The sequence below is a fragment of the Pungitius pungitius genome, chromosome 2 (genome assembly GCF_949316345.1).
Source record: "Pungitius pungitius chromosome 2, fPunPun2.1, whole genome shotgun sequence".
Classification (NCBI taxonomy): domain Eukaryota; kingdom Metazoa; phylum Chordata; class Actinopteri; order Perciformes; family Gasterosteidae; genus Pungitius; species Pungitius pungitius.
In genome coordinates, this window is record NC_084901.1 from 33,117,464 (window position 1) to 33,142,397 (window position 24,934).

The following is a 24,934-nucleotide window of genomic DNA, read 5'->3' on the forward strand; positions in this document are numbered from 1 at the left end:
CAGGTCTAAGAAGGGGCCGTTTGGTCTGAATTTGTCTGCTCTGTTTGAGATCTGGGAAATTTGATTCCAAATGTACACTTGTTCATGTTCACTAAAACACCCCCGAATGGATTTTTGGGGACCATTGCTCAACACGCCCAGTATCAGAACGTCGTGCTTCCTTTGAAAAACTATTACTATTACTATTGTTTAGTTTTTAAGACAAAAACGGTTCTACACATTGGTCTTTCTTTGATTTGAAATCAAACCCTGTGAAAGAGAGAGTTATTTCTGTAATGCTTCGTCGACAGACAGCGATGATGATGATGTCATCCAGGCACAGACCCCCAGAGCGGCTCCCGTAGACAGCGAATAATGGAACAACTCCTGTGGGACTCGTTGACGGCACCCACAATCAATTTCACCAGGACACGGGGACATTTCCTTATTCACAGCTAGAAGAGGAAAGGCGGCCACAGATTTAAACACCAATTCTGTGTCACTTCACCTGTGACATCTAATGACATCGCCAGTTCAGGCAGGAAGATTGTGACTCTTTCCGTCCAAGGTTCACTACCAATTATACTGACATATTCGCTGGAGTCCTACAGGTCTCCATCGCTGTAATCCCGCCTGTAGCAGTTAACCAGAGAAACCATTTTTAGAAAATAAAAGGAAGAGAGTTGAGAACTTTTTCAAATCCGTGGAGTCATAACTTTTCAAACACTGTAGTCAGAGAGTGAAATCACTTAACCTTGCATGCTCCCATAGGAAAGAGATTCAGCGGGTTTTCGTTACTCTGAAGGGGAGGAAGTCACGGTGTATGTTGCGTAATGTGAGAGCCGGGCTCGGCTCAGAGGTTGCATCAGCACGAGCAGAGATGGCAGCACCACTACATCCGTGTTTATTGACTTTAAAGGGATCAGCCGTGTGTGTGTGCCAGTTCACACATGTGTGAATATTCATTCTCATTTTCACCAGGAGCATTGATATACTACACAGGGATTACGCCCATAAATTTACACTCCCACACAAAACGGTGGAAATAACTACATCTTCTCCGAGGCATCCATGCATATTTATTGAGGCGTAGACGCCCTTGGCCACATTCTAGCTCCATTGTAGCGCGATGGGAGGCAGCTGACTGTCTGCTGCAGAGGGATGGCCCTGAGTCTCAGTTATCAGCGAGGCAGACTCCAGCAACAGGCCACGGAAGGTGCTCAGGCCGAACTCCACTTATCACCTGTTCACCGTGAACGGGACCAGGGATGTGGCTCTTTTTTTTTTTTTTTTTCCTCTTTTCATTTTAGGCCTACACGTTGAATCGATTACTGAATTGAACCATGCAAGATGATGTGATGTAGTCGTGCACAGACTGAAATAGAAAGAGAGAGAGAGAGAGATGCCGCCCTATCTGCACATCGGCAACATGTTTTTTGAAAATCTCTCCCTCAGTAAATAGGTCGTTGTTAGCGTCAGAGGCTGAATCTCCTGCTGCAGTCCACATTAAGGACGTTATTAAAGGCCTTTGTGTGTCTGTCTTTCTTTGGCGCCTGCAGAATAGTGCACGGTAAACAGAGAGATGGACAAGGACACGCAAGCAAACAGCGCACAACAGCGTGCACCACACACAAAACAATTAAGGCTCGTTGAACAACACATTTTGGGTCTGAGGTTTTAAACATAAATAGCCAGAAAGCAAATCGCCCTCTATGTGTACGTCAATATCGCATCGTGAGGTTACTTCACTGCCTTTGGGGTCACGTCCTTGACCGCATTAAAAACACACACAAAGCTTTGCCTCAGCGAGAAGAAACCCGCTCGGCGAAATACTCTCTTACAGAACCTGAGCAGATTCTAATGAATTATGTTCACTGAATAATCAGCGAATAACCTGTTAGGAGCAACTGAGTGTTCAAGGGAGTTGCTAATGAATAGTCTCGTAATCTCTTCCTAGGGTTAGATTAGAAGGACGCCATTAACATCAACTCATCTGCCTGGACATCTGATGCATGAAAGGAGAGCCATCGAACCAGTAATCAGTTTCTTTCCTTTTAAGCAGGTCTCTATCAAAGTCTACTTTCATCTGTAATGTGTGACTTCAGAGGGGTTGGAGGCGTCCCCGTGGCAGGCTGTTCCACCAAATGAGGCCATTTGCATGTTGTAACTTCATTTAATAACATACACGATTAACTATTTAAAATACGTAATGGTCAATCTCGGGCCATTTTTACATGAGCACAGCACATACAATGACAGCACATGGCAGCAATGCTAATATTTCAAACTTAGCACCCTCAAGTGGTTTCTCCAAAATATGTTTAAAAAGCGAAAAACATGAGGGCATAAGTAATGCTTTGGGGGTAGGGATTGTGCGTTGGGATTGTCAATCTCATTCATACTTAAAATGAGATCAAAGCTACAGAGACGAGTGAAGGAACTTACCTCGGTGTCCCCGTGGCCTCCAGAGGACGCAAATGAGGCTGCTTCCTGTTCATCATGTGATCTGTGAAATAGCGTTCCAAAATGTGTTGAAAATAGTCTCAAACTGCTTGATATCGTTTAATTGTGCTTCCATTTGAACACATTTAGAGGCCAGAAGGGAACAAATGTCCATGTATTGTAGGCCATGGTTTAATATCTTCTGAAGTGTATTGATGCAGAGGTTACTGTACAGTGATTCTAAATCCTAATATTCAACAGTCAGCGGCTGGCGTGGTAACTGCTCAGTGTCCAGATGTCTGTGTGTAGGTACAGATTAAACAAACAATATATAATGCTGTACTTTTCTGTCTTTAAACCAGCAGGCCGTTTTAACCCTTTATGCGAAACAGTGGAATCAGTCATTAAACTTAATAATAATCTTTTAACGGGTCACTTATCCAAAGATTTTTGCCGGGTTTGAGAATGAATGCACCACAGAAGCTGGTACATATTCTTGGTATTGATGTTGCAACAAACCATCAATACGTTGTGGCGTTTGGGCCGATTCCACTAAACACAAAACTAATCAGCATGAGAACTGGTAAAGAGAAAAGCATTTATTAGTCTTTGTGCGGCGTAGTCCCAGTCAACACAGTCCAGAGTGCTATTGAACTGACTTCCCATCGTGTACACTATATTGTACAAGAGTGTTCATTTAATTTACAGACACAATATACCGAGGACAACGTGTGAATATCACAGCCCAAACACCCCTCAGAAAAATGAGGACATAGGTGCATTGTCGGCTTTTAAACATTACTATTCAAGCTTCAGGAAGAAGTCTCTGTATTCTGCTCATACAATGCAAAAAGCTGTCTTCAAAACACCCCGTAGGAACTTTTTATTACAAAGACCCATCAACCAAGGCTAAAAGATATGATGGTGAAATGTTCCCAGAGGAACAAGTTGTTTCGTAATGTGGTGAAATGCAATCATTTATTACTTCTCTGTCATTCTCTGTGTGTTGTATTTACATGAGTGTGACTGACATACTACTTGTTCACAGGGGAATACTGTATTGTTTTTGAATCAAGTTAAAATCTAAAATGTGGCAGGTACTCGGGTCTTAAGAACATGGATCAAGAAAAAGAAAAAAATGGTACATTTATCTGATAAAAGAACCCAAACCAACTCGTAACTGAAAACAATCTGTAATCCAGTACATAAAATGTAATTTACAGACATCCCCATTATTAAAAAAAGCAGACTATAGGTTGAGTTTGTGGTATTCATTTTTTTTTTAAATAAATCAATACAAATTCAGTAATATCAAGGCATATGCAAGTCAATTTGTGTTCTCTCATCTGTTCCCGGTGCAGCGGAAGATGTCAATAAACCTGATGTCAGAAATGAGGAAGAGTGGGGAAACCATGTTGACGAACAGATGTCTTACACACACGTATGTGATATACAAGGTCTCTTATGCTTGGCTTCAGCGGAGACAACTGGCATTGACGCTCCATCCCTGGACCCCAGCCAGTGCTAAACACACTTACTCCCTGTTCTTCTTCTTCTGCTGCTCCTCCTCCTCCTCCTCTTCCTCCTTCACATTGGCTTGCAGTGGCCTTTATTCGTGCAAAGAGGAGGGATAGTCACATGGGTGGGAGCTTGGCTTGAGTAGATAGTGGGGATGTAGCCCTACTCCGCTCCCTCCCCCCCAAATGCTGCGCGGAACAGGGATTCCAGTGCAGGCCATCTGTGAGGGATGTGGCGACATGGAGGTGGCAGCTCCTCTCAACAGGAGCAGTTGCCGCAGCCCTTCACGCTGTTGAGGATCTCCTCCTGCAGCTTCTTCCTCTCCTCCTCTTTCTGAGACGGACGCTCCACCGGAGGCTCGTGGGAGCCTTTGGCGCTGTTGAGGATTTTACTGTTCTGGGTGTTCCACAGGTTTGCGTACAAGCTGCCGGGGGTGCTGAGGAGGGAGTGGTGGTTTCCTCGCTCTGCCACTTTACCCTGGCACGGAATACAATTTGTTTGGTTTTTTTTTTAGGATAGAAAAGAAAGCTGAAAGCTCCACTCGCAAAACAAAACCACGAAGAAGATGGAGTCCTATAGTTCGCATCACGTCATGACCAAACAACAGAGCACACTCTGAGAGTCACCACACCCCCCTCCCCTGTCCCCCCCGCCCCCTGCTCCTTCTCCTCTCCCCCCCCCTCCCCCACAATCCACGCCGCCTCCCCAACAACTGTTGCAATTTCCCTAGCAAAAAAAATAAAATAAAAAAACTTGCAGACACACACGCAACAAACACACACCCCTCCCACACAGTCACGGACAAACAAAGGCCCCTCCCTCCCTCCCTCCCTCCCCTCGCCTCCCCTCCCCCGCATCCTCCCGTGAGCATGCAGGGGTGTTGGCATCATCCTTAGTGCACCAGGGATGAGCATGTGACCGCTTGGGCTCGTTATTTTAATGAGCACCCCAGGCAGTCCTCTGCTGGTGACACCACCAGCAAACGGCGCGGCGACATCACACGCAAACATGCCTCCTCGCCACGACCCTCTGATCCCCGCCATCTGACTCTGGGAACACGGAACGACACATGCTCACTCGCTGCAGTTCAAAGAAACCTCTTCTCATTTCATGCTATCCGACTCCAGTGCCGGTGGAAAATGTCACTTCTGTGTTATATTTCACCGTAGCTCCACTTTCCAGATAATAACTGACTCGACTGTCTTTTTGTCTGGAGCCCGACCCGTTGCGTGCTGCAGCGTTTTCCTCTTCCCAGGGATATTTCTCTGATGCACGAAAGAAAACGGTGACGATTTAGCAAAGAGAATCCCCGTCTTCCCGGTTCTTAAACCCACTTTGTGTCTCTATGGCACCTTCAGCCTGACCGAAACCCATCTGACCAGAAACTGAATAGAAAACCTCGTCCTACATTACAAGCCATTCTCAGTCCTGGATGAGGCCTCATCAGTGTCTGGGAAGCCGGCCCATACATTATTAGTCACAGAGACAAACGCCACATGCCATCTGACCAAAACAGCCAGTCCAGTCCGACTGCTTTAACGAGCCCTTATGGAGAAAGAAATAATACATTTGCTTCTACTAACAGTGTCCTGTTGTTCTGAAGTTAATGAGAAAAGCTGCACAAAGCATGTTTTCATCACGTACACTGTAGAAAGGTAATTCAAAATAAATGAGAGGCTGCTTGCTAAATTCTCGCTGGCAGATGCAGAGACGCTGAAGGTCATGCAGAGTGCAGGTCACCATCCTTCCCTTCACTGCTAATTGGACCGGCAATTAACACAGTGCATGTTTTTACTTGCAAACTTTAAACCGTCTTATTATTTTCTTTTTATGAACCTGACATTACGAGTGGAAATGTTAATCAGGGAAGGTATGGCATCAAGTAAAAAATAAGTGGATGAGTTCTCACCTCGCTGAGCACTATAATCTCATCTGCGTCTACGATTGTAGAAAGCCTGTGGGCGATAAACACAGACGTCCTGTCCTTCACCATCTCCTTCATTGAAGTCATGATGTTCTGGAGGCACACAAAGGAGACGGCTTGATCACTTTGTTAGGATTTAAAAGAGAGTGCCCCCTATTCAAAAAGAAAAAAAAATTCCCGGGTTTGCAATAATGGTGGCTTGATAAAAGCGGCGGAATGACAAGATATTTTTTTTACGATGTACTCCCAAACTCTGATTTGAAGGAGAAGCTAAGTCAACACAATGTTGCTCGGCAACATCCGACCTTCATATGCTTTTTCTTCCTTTGTTTACATATGATAATGTTGAAACATCATTGTGATGAAAAACAATAGAAAATCTCAATTAACAGCCCCATCCGGTGCCCCGCACTTATTTTCAGAGATGGTATGCTGAACTTTCTCATTAAATGTAACATTTACAAAGACTGTGGGGTTTAAGCTGAGCTGGAGATTAAGTAGGAGAAAACAGTGGCAGGTGGCAGGGGAGAAGACGGGGGCGGCGTGTGCGAGTGCGTAGACGGGGGTATTTCTTTGTAGTGTGTGACGCTGGAGCGAGCCGAGTTATTGTGCACCTACAGCAGGTCACTGAGTGGGTGTTTGTTGTTCTAAACGTGTATGTATGCACGAGGAGGCGTCAACCTGTACGTGCGGCAGACAGGGGGCACGTGAGGTACGCATCCTCGTGCCGGTCTCTGTGTGCGCGTGTGTGTGTGTGTGTGTTCATAAGCTGTCACCTCTTCCGTGATGGAGTCGAGGGAGGACGTGGCCTCGTCGTACAGGAGGACCGGTGGATTCTTTAGAATCGCACGAGCGATGGCAACGCGTTGCTTCTCCCCCCCTGAAAAACCAAATTAAATGATGTCAGAAACAGCAGAAAACCAGGCTAAAAGGTTGAATAAATGCAAAGACACATCATGCCCTTCGCTCTACTCGGGACACCTCAAACGGACGGCTAGCCAAAGACGTTCATAAAAAGGGAGGAAAGGAATCAGCAGGACACACATTTCTTTGCCGTGTCGGACTCATTACAGATGAGCTGTGGCTGGTTTCTTGAAACCAAGCAGCGTTCAGCAGATATAAATATTGCTGGCAGTGGAGAGCAGCAGTGAAGAAAGTTAGGAGCCTCACAGCCCAGACTGCCCCCCCCCCCCCCCTGAAATGAACTCATTGGCAGCCAGTGCGCACAGTGAAATTAATGAGAAGTTAGTCATGTCTTTACTTTGTCCGTTCTCTCACTCAGTCACTCCACAAAAAGAAATCTGTGCAGCCAGTAATTGCATCATGACTGTGGAGGGACACACACACACACACACACACACACACACACACACACACAGTGTTAAAATGGGCTAAATGAGTTGCAGAGTGACGCTAGAAGCCAAATACTACAGTCGTGTACCGTCACTGCAGATCAAATGAAGCCATTAAACACGTTGGCTCACCACACCGAAAGAGGACGGCACGATAACAAATGGCGCAGCTACCGATTAGGTCTCATAATGAATGTCATAAAATGAGGTAAAATTTAAGAATTCAATTAACTTTAATCATCCACTTCTTTTACAAGACAATAGCTCATAATCAAGTGTTGGAAGCAATTTTGGAACGAAAAATAAATTTGTTTATCATCTGAAGTTGTGCAAACGTATCCATCCCTCACAGAACTTTGGCCCGAGTTCATTCATCAAAGCGTGTAACGGACATCGCAGCAGATGAAACGCGCTAAAGAAAAGAGTCTTAAGACCCAAAACACAGTTGTCTCTGTGAATGTTTTTGGGATTTATGCCTGGAATAAAGTACTGTTTAAGTTTAGTAAGTGTACCTTTGAATGTGGACCTCTACAGAACTACCTTTAAATATAAAACACAAATTTGATTCAATACTATAATGAGTTTAATAATGGGTTAATGCAGTAAGAAGTTCAATTAGATTAGGTCAGATTTCTCCCAATTTATCACAATAACAGTATTACATTTAGAGTTGAAATTATCAGTCGATAAATCTGCAACAATTTATAGAGAATTGCTCGAGTCGACCATCCAGCAAACAGAACCTGGTCTAATGTGAGCATCTCCTGCTTTTCTTGTTCATCACTCAAATTAATGGATTGAGAATTGAAATATGAATCAAAAATGAAAATAACTTGCTGGGGCGAATTAGAACAATATACCAAAATAAAATGGCGGCGTGAGTATGCCAGCTGCCGCGCGTGCTCCAGTCCTTTCTTCCCTCAGGCGACCCAGGTCGTGAACCAATGACTTTCTACATCTACGACTCATAATTATAATTCATCCACCTGCCATACATAGCATACATTTAGATGCACCAGTCATATTGTTGCAGTTCTTCTGAAGCACAATTATGTCTACTGTTGCATTTCACTTATAAAATGTCTGTAAATTGGTAATATGAACATAAAATAATTTCATTAGTTAAATTATTACGTTGTGACGATGATGGGATTTAAAAATTAACTAGATGATAATGGAGTTGGAAATGTTTTAACTTGTTAATGTCTTAATGCTTTAAGTATACCATCCAGGAAAATATACAAAACACACCGCTCTCCTGCAGAGGAGAACATATTTAAACAGTGATCATAATGTGGCAGCAAACCTGACAGCTTCAGGCCCCGCTCCCCGACCTGGGTGTCATAGCCATGGGGCATCCTGAGGATGGCATCGTGGATGCCTGCGAGACGTGCTACCTGGTGCACCTGCTCAGGAGTAGCATTGATGTTCCCGTACTGCAGGTTGTAGAAGATGGTGTTGTGGAACAGAACGGCGTCCTGACAACACAGTTAGAGAAAAAGAACGAGGCTTCAGAGAATATTATTATTGCAGCAGAGGGTTGCGGATACAAAGACAGGGTAGGAGGGAGGAGAACGAACGCAAATGACAAAAATACTGTTCATGTACCATCTGTTCAGATGAGCCGCTGAGCTCACTGCAGTGGAAAACAGAATTCAGCTCATCTCTAATGCTGTTAACTAATGCAGTTGTTTTTTTGGATGCTGCCCCCTTATATATATGTATGTATCGAATATCAACAATAACTCGAGATACATTACATTCACTACTGAGAAGTTATATTTAACAATGATTTCATTTTTGGGGAAGAAACTCCAAATACAGAAAGACAATCCATGTGGTGTTGATATAAATGTGGTTTCATTTTCATCGTGTGGGTGTCTCAGACCTGCGGTATGACCCCCAAAGACTTCCTCAGGCTGTCGAGGCTGATGTCTCTGATATTCTGCCCCGCTATGTAGATGTTCCCCTGCTGCGGCTCGTAGAAGCGGAACAAAAGCCGCACAATGGTGCTCTTCCTGCAACCAGAGGAGGAACCAATTGTCAGCATCATTTTGTCTGTGAGCTGCACCGCCTCCCCCCCCCCAACCCCACGGATGCCATCTGATGATAAGACTGTCTGCGGAGACACAAACGAGGTGACGCACAAGCAAAAGGTGACCTACCCTGACCCGCTGCCACCAACTATAGCCACCTTCTTCCCGGCAGGCACTTCGAAGGAGACGCCTTCCAGCACTTTCTGGCCCTCCATGTATTCAAAATAGACGTCCTCAAAGCGGATGGTGGCGTCCTGTGGCGTTACGGCCAACGCCGGGGCGAGATTCCTCTCCTGCAAAAACAATCAGGGGGTTTGAGACAAACGAAAAAGAGAGCGAGAGGAGACGAATGCAGATCAGCCGCTGGCAGACGAGGCCCCGGATGATGCAACGCCGCTCCAACACCTCGTAAAGGGTTGTGATGCCGCAGCACGCGGGCGGCCCTGGGCTGCATAAAGCAACGGCGTTCGGGGGCAAACTCCAGAGGTCGTTTCAACCCGATCTTCCGACGCTGCCCTTCATGGTAACTGAAGGATCAATAGGCGTGAAAAACTTTGGGTGCGTACTGAGCTGAGCCAAAGTGCTGTGAAGCAGCCAAGGTCAGCCGGTGAATGAAGTCCTTTAGTTGCCCTGAGAGAAAAAGCCTGTTCTGTTCCTATATTGTCCAATAAAAACATAATCACACACGCTCCGCCTCAGCCAGTTAATACATAGTGCATTAGTGTAAACAAATGTTCGTTTTACACACCTCCAACATGGAAATAAGCCAAAATGAGTAGTAGTATTTTTTTTTCTTCAGCCTGTGAAGCGGTTTCAAGTAAGGGGGTGTTCTAAATGACTTTACATCTACATAATAGGCCAGTGTGTTCCACAAAAACAAAGCATTCAGACAGTAATGGCTTGCTGGGCAGGGCCATTCCACAGGGAACCACAATAGAGTACTACTGATGAGTGAAGAATAACTGGACAGATTCATTTCTCCTACTATAATTACAAGTTGGAAACAGGAAGGCCGTTCATATTTGTATATGAGCTCTAACGTATGACGGCCTGAGTAAAAAAAAAAACTAAAAACATAATGCAATTAAATATCAAACAAAAACATTTGATAGTCTTGCCATTGAAGGAACAAGATGTTAACAATTGTGAAAATTTTAGTTATTTCTAGAGTTGTGGAACAGGATCTGGTTTTAAGCAGGACTACATTTTGACGTGCGTGTTTAAGATGAATTCAAAATACAAAATGGCAAAATAAAACAGCAATTTGAAACTGTCACTCTGGGGCTCTTACATCATAGGGACAGAATGAGTATGTAATCAAACAAGAAAGTAATTGAAAACTCAATCAATACCATGAATAATCTTGGATCCCATCCTAGTAGGGACAGTGGGGAGGACTGCACTTCAAAATGAACCAAAGGAGCTTCAACAAAAGCACAACATGTAGTGGAGTTTTACCACAAGTGTCCAGTTGAAACAGGATCAATGGTCCTCTGAACACAGAGTGAATGAGAAGCTGATGAGCAACAAATACTCTCACAAATCACGCCAGTAACTGGGGGAGCATCATAAGATTGTGTCCCTCTGCAACGCAAAACAAATCCATAGAAATGAAACAAGATGGGGCCCCGCTGTTAAAAAACACACAACTACGCTGAAATTAATTATAACAAATCACAAAAAGATGCCCCGTGACAACTAACCATAAAATATAGAGGAGTGAGTAATGTCAAGCTCTATTGTGAAAGGATGAGTACGCTTGAGTCACACCAAGCATGTAATTACCATGTTAGACTACACCCTATGATTTATTTTACAGTGGAAAAGGTTAACTATACCATGCAGCCCAGAATATTTATTTTTACCACCATTAAGAGCTTTTGGTGGAGAAAGAACACTTTCAATTCTCAGTTTCCAAGTTATATTCTATACAAGTCCACTGATCACCTAATAGAGAACAAAAGGAAACATGTAAAAATGGCATTTTGCAATTTACCGCTACAATGTGGCAAAGCACATGTCGTGCTGACACCAAGTCACCTTGATCTTGGTGTCCACGTTAAGCAGGGTGAAGAGAGTGTTCATGTCTATCAGGGCCTGCCGGGTCTCTCTGTACACGGTGCCGAGGAAGTTGAGCGGGAGGGAGAGCTGGAAGAGCAGGCCGTTCACCATCACCAGGTCTCCCACGGTCATGGTGCCTGCACCACAGAAACAGCAGCACTTACAGACATGCACAGGATGCACAGCTCCATTCTATCATGCCAGTAGCTTTTAGATACAAGATCAAAAAAATAAATAGCACTCAAGCAGTTTTTTTTTTTCTCTCGAGGGGGGGAAGGCAGACAAAGCATGTTACTTTCTGAATTTATCTCCACCCGCTGTGATTTCATTTTCTGCATCAAGGCTGTTTTATTTCCTATTCATGCCGCTTTTTATGCTTGCTGTGCTTTGTTCTCATTTGGTTTCTATTATCCAGTCCAGTTGGGAGTTTGTATTTGTCATTTTCTGTCCATTTGATTATTTTCTAGGTGTTTCTTATTTTGCTATTGGACTGTGCACACAGATCATGGGCCACAAGGTCCTGTCAGGCGATATATACACTTGAGCCTTTAGGATGCAATACATTGTTTTCATGATTTATGGACTCACTCACTCACCTGCCGCAATGCCTTTGCTGGCCAGCACCATGATGCCTGTGAGGCCGACACTGAAGATGGCGCTCTGGCCGAAGTTGAGCATGGCCAGTGTGTATGTGGTCTTTAGAGAGGACGACTCGTAGACCTTCAGGTAACTGTCATACTTTTCAGCTTCATACTTCTCATTGTTGAAGTACTGCAGCCGAGGAAAGCAGGAGGGACAAACAATACGGTTAAAGTTTAAGGACGAGAGCCGTGTCGGACACTTTAGCGCAGCATTCGTTCTGTGAGACTGTGCTGGGCCTGGTCTGGGTCTCAGCTGGCTCAGTACGATCATCTCCACCCCACTGATCTTAAAGCATGTGGAGTTATGATTATAATAGTGAGGAAGGCCTAAACATCACTTGGGAGCATCCTTCAGTGGCACCACGGCTTACACAGAAACCTCTCAACGGTTGCACCACACAAGCAGCACTAATTTTGATTGAGCCGTACAGCCATCATTTCGAGAGATACATCCTCATGAATCAGCAACAAGTACATCTCTAAAATTTAGCACATAAATCTAAGCCAGTATCACAACAACAACCCTCCACAACTCTACTGCCAATGACCTAATATTGCCGTTTGTTTTGTTTGCACTATTGTTCCTCTGCTTTGGTTAAGTGGGCGATTTGCTTTTCTAGCTAACGGCAGTGGTGCTGTGCCGCAACAGACTTGCCAATAATTTGCATTTAGGGAAACGCATAGGGGGTGGGGAGGGATGGGGGGGGAAGAGAGAGAGAGAAAAGAAAGTAGCACATGGAGGACAAATAGAAGCAGTGCAAGGCACCGCGTTCAGGTTCTCTTCTAGCCCTTTGTGAAAGTGGAACGGATTTCTGAGTGGGCGGAGATCTAATTACATATGCACACTCACAGCTCAGAGTGATGCTAAATCCGGCCGCATTGGCACAGATGACACAAAATAACATGGAACAAAACGTTAAGAAAAACAGGACGCAAAAATAATACAGCAAAGAAAATAACATGGGTACGAATATATATGCACACACACCCATAGAACAGCCTAACAAAGCACCCAAAAGCTGGATGGTGACTTTTTTTGGTGATTGTCTTTATGTACAATGAGGTTACAAAGAAAGAGGCTTAAAACGAGGATGAAGATTGTGGATAAGGCCACTGAGAGGTGCAAGGCAACGTTTATGTCATTTCTAGCCAAAATACAGACGACTTCTACATTCCAGAAGCTCAACAGAGACACTATTTTAGTCATTGACTAGATGTCCTGGAATAAATGCCTGATTGTTTGTAGCAACTAGACCTGGAACAATAATTACCATAGCAACTTAGAAAATATGGATCAAATTTTGTCTGACCTTGATAGGGGCTGTTGTGTTTAAAAGCTTGTTTGTTTTTTTTTAACAATAATGTCATCAAGATTTTCAACAACATGATGCGAAAATAAAAAGTGAGGTTTCCCCTACCATTAGATGACTGCATTTTTGTTTAGAAGATAATCCATTTCCTTAACTGCATTATGCTGCTATTTCGTTATCTGAATATTAGTGGCATAAAAAAATACATTAGTAGGGTTTATTGCAATTATTACTCATTAGTTGCAGCACTAGGTCAATATGTGCAGAACCAATATCATGCTAATTATCAGTGCACCGTCTTAATGTTAATAAGTGTTCACTTAGTTAAGAAATATGACTGTATATTTACTCCGGTATCCCCATTACCCAACTGTTCCTTAGGTCATGAGAACTGATAATTTGACAGCAACAGTGACAATAATATTGATATATATATATTTCTGGGGTTTTTTGTGCATATCTCGTGCATTTTCATATTGTGATTTCTATGTAAATTTGATAATTTGTCCAGCTCTAATCATATATTTGAAATAATTGTAATCAAGTTAATCTTGAATCAGACAGGCAAAAGTTAAAAATATAAAATATATGCAAGTAGGATATTTATATTCATTATTCTTGCCAATTGACTGACAACTACAATATTGGAGCAAATGAACATTTGGAATCCGACAGTTTCCAGGACAACGTTATGCTAATGAATTAATACGATAGCCTTAACTAAAGCTACAGTAGTGATTAGAAGTTATTTTCTATCCTTTCCGCCATAACACTTTATTTTGTTATGTTAAGGAGTTTGTGTAGCACGGCAGCGAGAGTCCGAGGCGGAGCGACAAGGAGTTAGAGAAACTTTCATCAAAGACGAGACACTATTAGTTCTTGTCCATGTGTCTGGCATAATGAAGAGAACAAAAACGCTAGAAAGGAGGAGCTGAAGGGGGAGAAAGGAAAGGTGGGATGAGGATGTACGGTAGGCGTGTATGCCTGTGTGCACGTGGTCGAGTGCGTGCGCCTATGTTTGTGTGTGCGTTTCATCTCACCTTAACAGTCTCGTAGTTAAGAAGGGAGTCAATAGCTGCGTTGCCGGCTTCATTGTCCGCTTTGTTCATTTCTATCCGAAAACGAGTCCTGCGCGCAGGGACACATGCACAATGACGTAAGCCGTTTTTCAAGCACATCTTTGTAGGTACGAGTGTTCCTGCGAGCCCAGAGAGCCACAGGACGGCTTACTGAATCCATTTCATGTGACAGCAATAGAAACCATAAAGACGGAGGACTAGCACAAACGTCCTCAACGTTACCTCCACTGGGTGACCAGTACGGTGAAGAGGGTGTACGCTGACAGTGTGCCCAAGGACACCGCTGCAAACTGTCCACCACACTTGTAATACTACGGAAGAAAAAAAGAAAGCACAGAAAATGAAAATAAAATAAGGAATCTCAACAGCTTAGTGAGGATAAATTAAGTGACCACGTCAGACCACCGGTCTCCGGCCTTGGCGGTGCAGAGCATTTTGTACCGTTTTTGAGCACAGCACTATGGTACCGAGTGTTACTAACGGAGGGGAATCTAGAAGAACTAATCAGGCTAATGCTTTAGCCATTTGGGCCATAGAGTCAGCCCTCATTACAGGAACATTTACATTACGGTCCAGAGTGGAATAATAGAACAAAGCAATAGAAGGGCTGTTCTTAAGAGTGGTGGCCAAGGAGGGAGGAAGGAATGGGGAAAAGGGGGGGGGGGGGGTGTGGGCTTATTCCACAGGAGGACATTAAGCTGCCACAAGCTTTTGGATTCGTCATTGACGCTAATGGGCTTCGTATTGCCGAAAGTTCACAGAGATTCGTATTCCATTTAGAAAGTAAATGAGACAATATATGGCCAAAACTATTATTTATAAACTATTTTACAATCTGCTGTGAAATCAGCAGGACAGGAGCAGAGTATCAGGGTGAGGGGAGTTCCTGTGCTAAATAATTTTTGGTAGCATCCCTGTTGCTCCCATCATCAAGGGTCTTAAGCGTTGTGGTGATATGTTAATGAGACTCACCAAGATGGCACTGACGAGGCCCATCTCAAAGACCGTGGGTCCCAGATTGAAGACGAGGGCACTGAGGACAAATGAGATGCCCCGCGTACCGCGGTCGATGGCCTTGGACAGCGCCCCCGTCTGGCGGCTGAGATGGAAGCCCAAGTCCAGATTGTGCAGGTGGAGGAAGACGTTCTTGGCGATGCGTCGGATGGAGCTCTGGGCCACCTTGCCAAACACAGTGTTCCTCAGCTCGTTGAAGAAGGCTGCACAAGCCCGGGACGCGCCATCTGGGATAGCGGAGGAGACGGAGAGTTTAGCCCACCTGCTCTGAAAAACCATCAAGTGAGCGCCATCAAGTGAGCGCACGTCCTCGTCCTAAACACGGAGGACTGTTCTGCAGCGATACGAGGCAGCCAAACAAGAATGTACTCCTCTCGTCTTGTTAGACGCAGTGCAGTATTGAGACGGTGATGGCTAAGGACTGTAGAGACTTGTCAACCGCTCTAAAGTGAAGGCTTGTGCAAGGTGGCCGGGGCCGGGCGTTTTACACATCATCTCTGGTCTGCACAAAGTACCTCAGGGCTGCAACAGCGGCCTCCCCGAGCCTCGGTAATTGCAGAGCAGGAAGCTGTCTGAAAACCTCCCGGCCCTGACAGGCCAGCACACTGCAGGCTGAGGGGAGGTGGGATATGAAATCACCATGATATCAGAGGCCGAAGGATGTGATGTTAATTTCACCATGGCCTGGGTCTTGACACATCTGTATGACGCAAGTAACATAGAATCTCTTCAATGTATTTTTCAGAGGAAGTGCGGCAAAATACATTTTAAAAAAGCAGTTTTATTAGATTTAAAGTTCAATAAAACCAGTCAATTATTTGATCTCTTGCACTCCTCATAAACGGGTCCACAAACAGATGGCAAGCATGACTATCGCAAATTAATAGCCTGTGTTTGAATGTCACGTGGCCTTCCTGGGGCAATTTCAACAGACTTGTGTGAACACACGATTTGTCTGCCGAGACCAAAGTCAGGGTAATAATCGCTCCGTCTGCCGGTTTTCATGGGTCTGTAATGTGGCGTTAAATAGGAATGCTCATCTAATGAACATGTCCACGTCTGACAAGGTAGGATGAGCACTGTGCAACCTTTTCAGCCAAATTACACCCGTTCACGCAGGATTCAAGTACAGGGGCCCCGAGTGTCACACGGAGGGAAAAAAAAACCCAATTCCTCTCCTTAAGAGCATGTCCTTCATTCTTCCTTGTCATCCTAATTCGTCCTGTCTGGAGTCCTGCTCGTGTTCTCCAATTACTCTACAGGCAGCATTAGTGAGCAAGACCTAAGTGGACTCATTAAAATAAGTGGCTACGGGTGTATATTGCTTCCAAGCGGATCTCGCCCGATGCCAGAGTGACATTCAACACATATCTGGTCGGCAATATTTATTTTCTTTTGCAAGATCTTCATCAGCTGCCCAGAGAAAGAAAATACTGATGTTCACATTCATGCTATATTTCACCCATTTGACCCCTCTTGTATTCACAAGGGGCCGTTTGAACACAGAGATAAAAAAAAGGACTGCTCTCAAGGGATGAAACGGAAGAAACATCCTCGGCCTTTGAATAAAAACTGCATTTCTGTCCTATGGCTTAAATAAAATGTATCCAGCCTTCCCTGCTGTGGGGGCACACGGGTGTCGTACTGCAAAGCGCTCTCGAGGGGGGCCGTGAAGATCGACATAAGTGAACCGAGATGCAGCACGGAGCACATAATGTAAATAATGAGGGAGAGGCGACGGCGGCGGCGGGGAGGGGGGATGGGGGTGCCGCGGAGCGCCATTGATATGAATGCTGGGAAAGGTCAGCCTGTAGATAATAGGCAGTCCCCCAGTCTCCTCTGATGAGCGCGGCACCTGCCACCGCAATACAAGTCTGGGACTCACAGCCTATCAGCATGGCCGTTGCCATGGTAGCCACAGTGGTTGGCGCGTCGTTCAGGTGCAGCATGTGTCCCGACATCTGGTTAAGCTCGTCCACGGCATACTTAAACATGAAGGGCACCGTCACATTGGTCATCTGGGGAGGCAGAGAGGTAGAGAGAAAGCATTCAGAGAGGAGGGGGAAATAAATTGTTTCATATAGCCTATTAGACAGACATATGCTCAGAGAAGTCCCGTGACATTTTTCTAGTCCTGTGTGTTTGTGCGCAAGTGCATCATGTGTGCTTAGAAACATGGATTTCCACTATTATTAGGCCATGAATCAAATGAGACCTATCCAGGTGCATTGGTGGATATAATATATATATATATATATATATATATGTGTATTGTGCTGAGCAGGAGTGTGTTCTTCTTGTGTGGTGGTGCTAGTGCTGTTGAGGTAGCTGGTGCTTCCTGCTAATGGAATAGAAATGGTTATTAGGGATAATTAAGAGCATGGGGACAGCTGTGTGACTCAGGCAAGGCGGTCTGCTACACATTAGGACAGCCAGGGAACACAGCATTTTATTTTTTATACAAAACCCATTTCATTTGAACCTCTCAACCTCTAACCAGGGGGAGGGCGCTTTCTTAACTCTCCCTTTTGTTCCCATACTCCAGTCAAATATTGCATGGGGAAATTTGATGAAATAAAATAAAGGTAATAGCAATTATATACAAACTGAGTATAAAAGACAAAACCCATCAACCCTACTAACCAGAAAGAACAACTAATAATGCCACTTTAAAAGCTCCATCCCCAGGGTTCTCAATTCATCCAATTCGTCATTATACTCAGATAATAGAGGTCCTCTGAACCGCACAAGGAAAAACATTTTCTTTGCTACCAAGACAACAGAATATGACACAAAATGATTGCCTGGGGCCATTACCACAGGGCCAAAACATGACCTGATTTTACCACTAATAGTAGATACGGTTAGATGTGCTTTTTTAATACATTAACAGCCAACTGGAGATTAAATCAATACCGTGTCCGTACCCGCCGAAGTGATCTCATGATAAGAGGCGTCGCGTCGAGTGGGGGCAAAGAAGCCACGACAATTAGCCTAAGCTCATAGTGTGACCTGCGGAAGCAAGAGGGCTTCCTCTTTGGGAGGAAAATGAGAGCTCACACATAATCAGTTTTTTGAATTGAAGATGTTGTGGAGTGTCCTTTACAGTTTAACAGCTGTTGTGTGTGAGCTCATGTTGCTCGAGGAACTGGGGTTCAAAATAAGAGTTTTTATTTGAACTAGTGAGATACATGAATATAAATATGTAAGAATCAGAGCCATACTTTGAAGGCTTTTGGAAAGCGAGAAACAGCTGCTGTTTTCTAATTCTCCTGAAGCGTTCAAATATTTATATTTAGGCCTTTTGTGAGCAGCAATTACAAATTCTAACCTACCTGAATAAATTCGCAGTTGACATTTATTCACAGAGGTATATTTCCTATAGTCATTTGGGAAGATGAGTGTTTCAAATGTCATGCTTAGAAATAAGACAAAGGGGGCGAGAATAGAGTTAAACTTTTATGATGATTGATTGATGTCTTGGTGTGACGACGGGACAGCTCAAATGTACCCTTGAATATTATTTGTATTGATAATGGACAGAGGATGAAATATTAAAAAATACATTGCATTTACTTTCACGTGTGGCAGCAAAATATTAAGTCATTAGCCTTTTTTTATTTTCCTCGAATCTCACAGCTCTGTCCCCTCCAGGGTTCGGTTCCCACCGTCATGGATACTGTAGGTCGTGAATAGTAAGCAGCCTCTCGCTTCTTAACAGAGCGAAACCCGAAACACGAGCTGGCAGCTGATATCCGGCATCTCTCTCACTGCAATGATGTGCCACCAACAAATGACGTGTTTGCCTAAGCTGAGCCGGTAAACTGTTTGCTGTGAAACAGGTTGTTCTACACCGCCGCGATCTCGAACCATGTCGACTCAAACTCAGTTCAACGCTGGCATTCACTGGTTCAAGTTAAGTTAGTACAAGTTGCTTTGGGTTGAACTGACATCAGCCGTGACCTTGAATTGTCACTCACTGCTTCAAGCGCCCATCTCTAGATTAATTTATCTTTTACCTGAGAGAAATGTATAATTGCTAGTTACCGTCTGTAACGCATCACTTTTACACTTTCTTGTAAAACGGGGATGAATTAAAACGAACAGAAGCCCCCGGAAAGCACTCAAAACTGTCAAAGCAGATGATGAGTGAAGACTGGAGAGTGAGAAAAGGTTGAAGTCACCACAAAGCCGGCAATGACCTACCTGGCATCAACTTAGCTAATGGCAGCCCGGTACGAATCATTAAAGACGTGTGCTAAATCTTCTAAATCATCTGCAAAATCGTCAGTTATGAGCAACATTTGTTACTGTGCAAGAAACTTTTGGTGGGTTATTATTTTTAATGTCTTCATAAATTTAGATCAGTGCTCTGATTATGTTTTGAGGTACAAAATATTCGTATTTAATGAGGAATTTCCCAATTTTAAAAGATCATTAGTGAGCTTTAAATTTAAAAATATTTGAGAGAAAAATATAATCAGAAAGAGTATCACTCAATATGAAAAATGGAGTGGAGCTTCTTTCTCAAAATGAATTCGCCGGACTATTCAATAACACCGAGGTCAGTTGTATGGTAAGCATCCATAACACAGTTATAGTTATACGAGTTATATAGGAATGAGCCCCTCTTTGATACTCACAACATTATCGATAAACCTACCTTGGCTCCAGCCAGCAGGCCCAGAGAGATGGCAACACGGGCCCGCAGGTCTGGTCTATCCTTCGGCCACACATAGGACAGCATTGCAGACAGAATCTGGGTTGAATTCACTTCGTTCAGCTGTAGAGAAGAAGACAAAAAGAAAAAGGCCCTTCTTAGATCCACTGAACACTGAAAATTAACATGAGACTCCTGTGCTGAAAGATCCAGTTCAAACCATTAAAACAATGATAACTATTATATACATTCAACCCACCATATGTTTGCCACTAACTTCCATTCTGATTAAATGTGACAATCATAACAGCCTCAAGATGGCTCTCGTGGACACATGGAACATCAAATGTCAACGGGAGTCTCTCGGGAGATCTGGAAACAACAACAGCGGAGTCTCCAGGTGGACCTCGGGGTCCAGTCTGACACTACATGTCCCAGGAGACACCTGGGCTGTCATCCCAGCTGAGGTCGAAAGCCCACTGGCGCCAATATGGGTGTTTACACACGCTCCACCGCACACCTGCCACTGGGACTCTCCATGGGCCAAAGAATATGCAATAATTCCTCTAATCCACTCAATATGGTGGCACTATGTAAGTGCGCTGCTGCATGGCAGAACCTCCAAGCACATTATAGGGAAATTGTGCCCAACACCTGCCTTTAATCAAATACAATGAAGCCGTACGTGACACTGCTAAGAGAGGATTAACATTAGCAGCTGAATGCACGACGGAGGTCCATGTTCTACATGTGGGGAACAGTTCATGTATAATTAAAGACGGTATGCCTAACTTCATAGAACCTGTTTGCTTTATATTCACACAGAAAAAAATGAAATATCTACAAAGTCGTCATTTTCCTTACAAAAAAAACAAGCTATGCCTATTTCACGGTCAATGTCACACAATCATGTTCCTTCACAGAAGAAGCCAAATCAGTTGTGCAATCATTGTCAGGTGTGATCGTGGTTAAACTGCTGGTGATGCAAGAGTCATATGACACAGCTGTGTGATTCCTCTGAATGCACAAGGCCTATCCTGCTCATTAAGTGAATGGTAACATCAGGGTTTGGTCCCTGAGGCCACGCCACCAATTGGTATGAATTCAAGGCCTCTAGAAGTAGTCTTGAATCACATGTTGCTCTTTGAACATGGCTGTGGTGAAGAAGGAGCTAACGGGTGAGCTATGGGCTCGAATTAAGGCCCTTTTTGATGCTGGTTGGAGTTACTGCCGCATAGCCACGGACTTGAGATGCACTTTAGACAGCCACGATGCCACTAATTCACACCAGAACCAAAAGACAGACGAGTGGAGCATCTCCAAATTCTCGGTCTCGCGAGAACTGCGTGATGAGATCAACACCACAATGGACTGATGGCGCAGCAGTGTCTTTAGAGAACTGTGCGACGGAAACTGGGAGAAGGAGGACTTGTTGCAAAATTAGCAGCAAAGAAACCATTACTGAGGGAGAAAAATAGAGTGAAACGCCTGAAATTTGCAAAAGAACACAAGAAATGGACAAAGGAAGATTGGTGTAAAGTGTTGTGTGTGAGATGAGTCCAGCAAGTTTGGCAACAAGCAAAGAGTGTGTGTTCGACTGAGGGAGGGGGAAAGCTATAAAAATGAGTGTCTCTTGCCAACAGGGGGTAGTATTCTGGTCAGGAACAGGAGACTTAGTGAAAATTGACAGCATCATAGATAAGAAAGTATACCACAACATTCTGGTGAGGCACGGAGTAGCATCTGGGAGTCGTCTCATTGGGCCTGTTTTTATTTTCCAAGAGGATGACCCTAAACATTGTTCTAACTATTGCCGGAGCTACCTGCGACAGAAGGAATCTGCTGGAACATTACACATTCAAGAATGATCCCAGTTACGGTCATTCAGCTTTTAGAGACACTGGTATTACATAGAAGTCGGACGATGCATCCATAACATTAATGAAAATAGCATTCATCATTATTTGGTAGAATCCATGTCTCTTGGTAGGTTAAATATGTTCCATACACCGATCACATAGTGTATGGAACATATTCATCAGGGTTAAATTCTAGCAGTCTGCCTGTTACCATGGTTAACAAATGGTAAACATATGCTTGTGTAACAATTATAACATCACACAACTAAATTTCAGGACCAGCAAATGGATGTATTTACAGTTCAGCTTTTATAATAATGCTGTAGTCACATAGCTGCCATCATAAAACCCTGTGGTTTCACACCAAAGTGCTTCACAATTCACTTAAAAGCGCACCCACCTTTTCAAGTGAATGACAGCTTTGACACCAGCACAGAATAACCACACCCACCGTGCTAAAGGACCAGAGTTAACATAATCCAAACCCTTAGCTGTGAAAAGAAGTCACTCACCACATTTTTGGGATCCGCATTTAGCTTCCCTCCTGCATTTCCATGCCAGCATGTTCTTTTGTCTGTAATCTGTAAATGCTGTGAAAACATTATGTATTGTTAGTCTACTTTTGACTTTAATAGCACTCATGATTCACAGTCATTTCTCAAACATTCTTACTTTCGCCGCCTCCAAAATCTGTCGACTGTTTTGGCTCCTGTTTATGCTCCATGTTGATGTCCGTAGGTGTGGGGGGGAACTCAGCTGAAACGCACAAGAAAAAGAGTCTTGTTCGACTGACGTTTCAAATGACTGCAGATTCATTTGCACGAATGTCTTAATATTCAGACACACATTGAAACACAAAGTCTGTCTCAATTCCTCGGGCTGCATCCTTTAGGGCGCATTCGTTGACCGCATACGTCACTGCATCTCTGAGCACGCAGCCCTGCAGGAGCCGTTTCGGAGGACACGTCTGATCAATCCCCTGCGGCCCAGCATATCCCAGAATGCAGTGCGGGGGGGGGGGCGGACGGACGGGCGATGATTACATTTATTCAGGACGGAGGCAGGTGAGCCAACAGCGGGGGAGGAGATCACTTTTACATGTACCAACACACATTTATAACAAATATGAACAGCTCACATTACCAGGAGCCGCCTGCGCTGCTAATGACAGCTTGTCTGCCCGCATCCGACCGTGGTCATTAGTGAAAAGTCACTCTAACGCCTTAACTTTGACAGCTTAGAGGCGGGCTGATATCTTACTAAGGCTGTGACTTTTGTTTCGTGGTGTATTATAAACTAACTTTTCATTTTGTTTGGTTTTAGGGAGCCAGGAGGAAGCAGCATGAAGCTGAAGGTTACAGTTAAGATAGCTTGCATCCAATGCAACTTGCATACAAGTTAATAAATGTGTTTGCTGTTGATGCTTTTGATGACAATTGATTGATTTCCTCTGCCTTAAGATTGCAATTTCACTTTTATCTGAAAATACATGGTTTAACTGGGCTCTCAACTGTGTCTCCCAGTCACCAAGGAAAATATTACACAATAATTGAGGGCATTGGGAAATGATACATTAAATAAGAGGTTATTTACAATGAATATTTGTCCCTGATACAACTCATTATATCCAAAACAAGTTCAGAACTAGGTACATGATGTTCAGAAATAGTTTCAATAACATCACTTTCCACGAGCCTGTGAAAGTCTGTGAAACACTGTTTAAGAGGGATGAAAACTAGCCCTGTGTGTTTGAGCATGAAAGATGTAGTGGGTGGTTTAAGATCACATACTGAGCCAACAGTTATACAAATCTTAATCGGTGAGTGTGGGCAAATATCAGATATGTTTATCTCTGTGAGGGGGCTGTGCAATCCAACCTCAGATCTGTGATGGACGATTATGTCATCAAATACTACAGACAACAATTTTGAGAAACATGTCATTTGTTATGAAACTGTAAGATTACAATTTGACTTACTTAAACCAATGTCACACTAATCATTTTACATCAATTGTGAAATGTGTGATTTGCATGAACTGAGTTACATTACGTGCCATTTAGATGACGTGCAATAAGTGCATTTCAACCATAAGGATGAAAACAGAAGAACAAGAAACAAGAAGGTGCAATTTCATCAAAAGTTAACACCTGAATTTGTCAAAACTGTAACTCTGACAAGCTTTAGTAAGGATTACCTCCTCAGGGTTTGCACTAAACAGGTCAACACCAAAAAAACTACTACCTTCAAAAAGACAACAGTTTTTAGAAACATTGAATATTATAATATTGATGGGGGTAGGACGTGTGGCAGGGATGTAACATCAGGATGCATCACGTGCCCCGTGATCAGCTTGTTGTTCAACAGTAACGTCGTCAAAAAAACAATCAATAACAGACTGTTGACCAGTGATAAGAGAGAATCTTTTAAATGTTTATCGACAACGACCACGTGACTGGTCCCACTGACAAGCTAAATGACTCTGTTAGCGTTAGCTCGCTAAGTATCGTCCGTTTCAAGGGGACCGATGAACTGTTGCGGTTACGTGGTGACTCGTCGTTCGGTCAGGGCGAAGGGACAAAGTGCACACCCTTCACAACGCGACTGTTCGCGTTAGATAAGTCATGAGCGGTAACGTTAGCTCACGTAGCTAACGTTAGCTGGCGCGCAACGCCAAGTGTTGGGATGGTTGACTTGACGTTATATTGACGCGCCATTAACCCCTCGTGTCAACAGAATGACCAAATCACCTAATCAAACTTCACTGAAAGTTAGTTTGCATCACTTCCCATCTCTGCCCTTGCGTGGTGACAGTCACACCAACAACCCCGTGTCCTCCCCGGCGAGGCGACATGCCCCCTTACTCACCAGATATGTACTTTGGCGTTTATGGTCGGTCCCAGTTTCAAGGCGACTTTTATTCCAGCTGTGGTACGAGCTCGTCTGTCGAAGCAGAAGCGCCAACTTGCGTTGTTGGAAGTGAATGCCGCACTTCAGCGGCACCAACATCGGCGCCATGTTGTCTAAAGGAGGAAGGCGGGCAGTGCGCCGTTACGTCAC

The 24,934-nt window shown here is 44.0% G+C and overlaps 1 protein-coding gene across 1 annotated transcript; it reads right to left on the bottom strand.

The window, feature by feature from the left end:
* Nucleotides 1-3,005: 3,005 nt before the first annotated feature.
* On the bottom strand, nucleotides 3,006-24,934 carry abcb7 (ATP-binding cassette, sub-family B (MDR/TAP), member 7). The gene is made up of 16 exons (XM_037459850.2): nucleotides 24,743-24,934; nucleotides 22,548-22,631; nucleotides 22,388-22,465; nucleotides 20,020-20,139; nucleotides 17,242-17,374; nucleotides 15,315-15,583; nucleotides 14,565-14,653; nucleotides 14,304-14,391; nucleotides 11,909-12,083; nucleotides 11,292-11,449; nucleotides 9,381-9,544; nucleotides 9,104-9,233; nucleotides 8,522-8,693; nucleotides 6,640-6,743; nucleotides 5,849-5,956; nucleotides 3,006-4,416 (listed from the first exon to the last, which is right to left on the bottom strand). Exons 1-16 carry the CDS (start codon nucleotides 24,890-24,892, stop codon nucleotides 4,198-4,200), a joined length of 2,241 nt encoding a protein of 746 aa, XP_037315747.1. The 5' UTR covers nucleotides 24,893-24,934; the 3' UTR covers nucleotides 3,006-4,197.

Excerpts from the sequence above, each read along its gene's own strand:
- abcb7 (XM_037459850.2), bottom strand. The coding sequence starts at position 24,892 with ATGGCGCCGATGTTGGTGCCGCTGAAGTGCGGCATTCACTTCCAACAA. Across the intron at positions 22,632-24,742 it reads AACGCCAAAGTACATATCTG|CTGAGTTCCCCCCCACACCT; the intron begins GTGAGTAAGGGG and ends TGTGCGTTTCAG. Across the intron at positions 14,392-14,564 it reads GTACTGGTCACCCAGTGGAG|GACTCGTTTTCGGATAGAAA; the intron begins GTAACGTTGAGG and ends CCCTGCGCGCAG.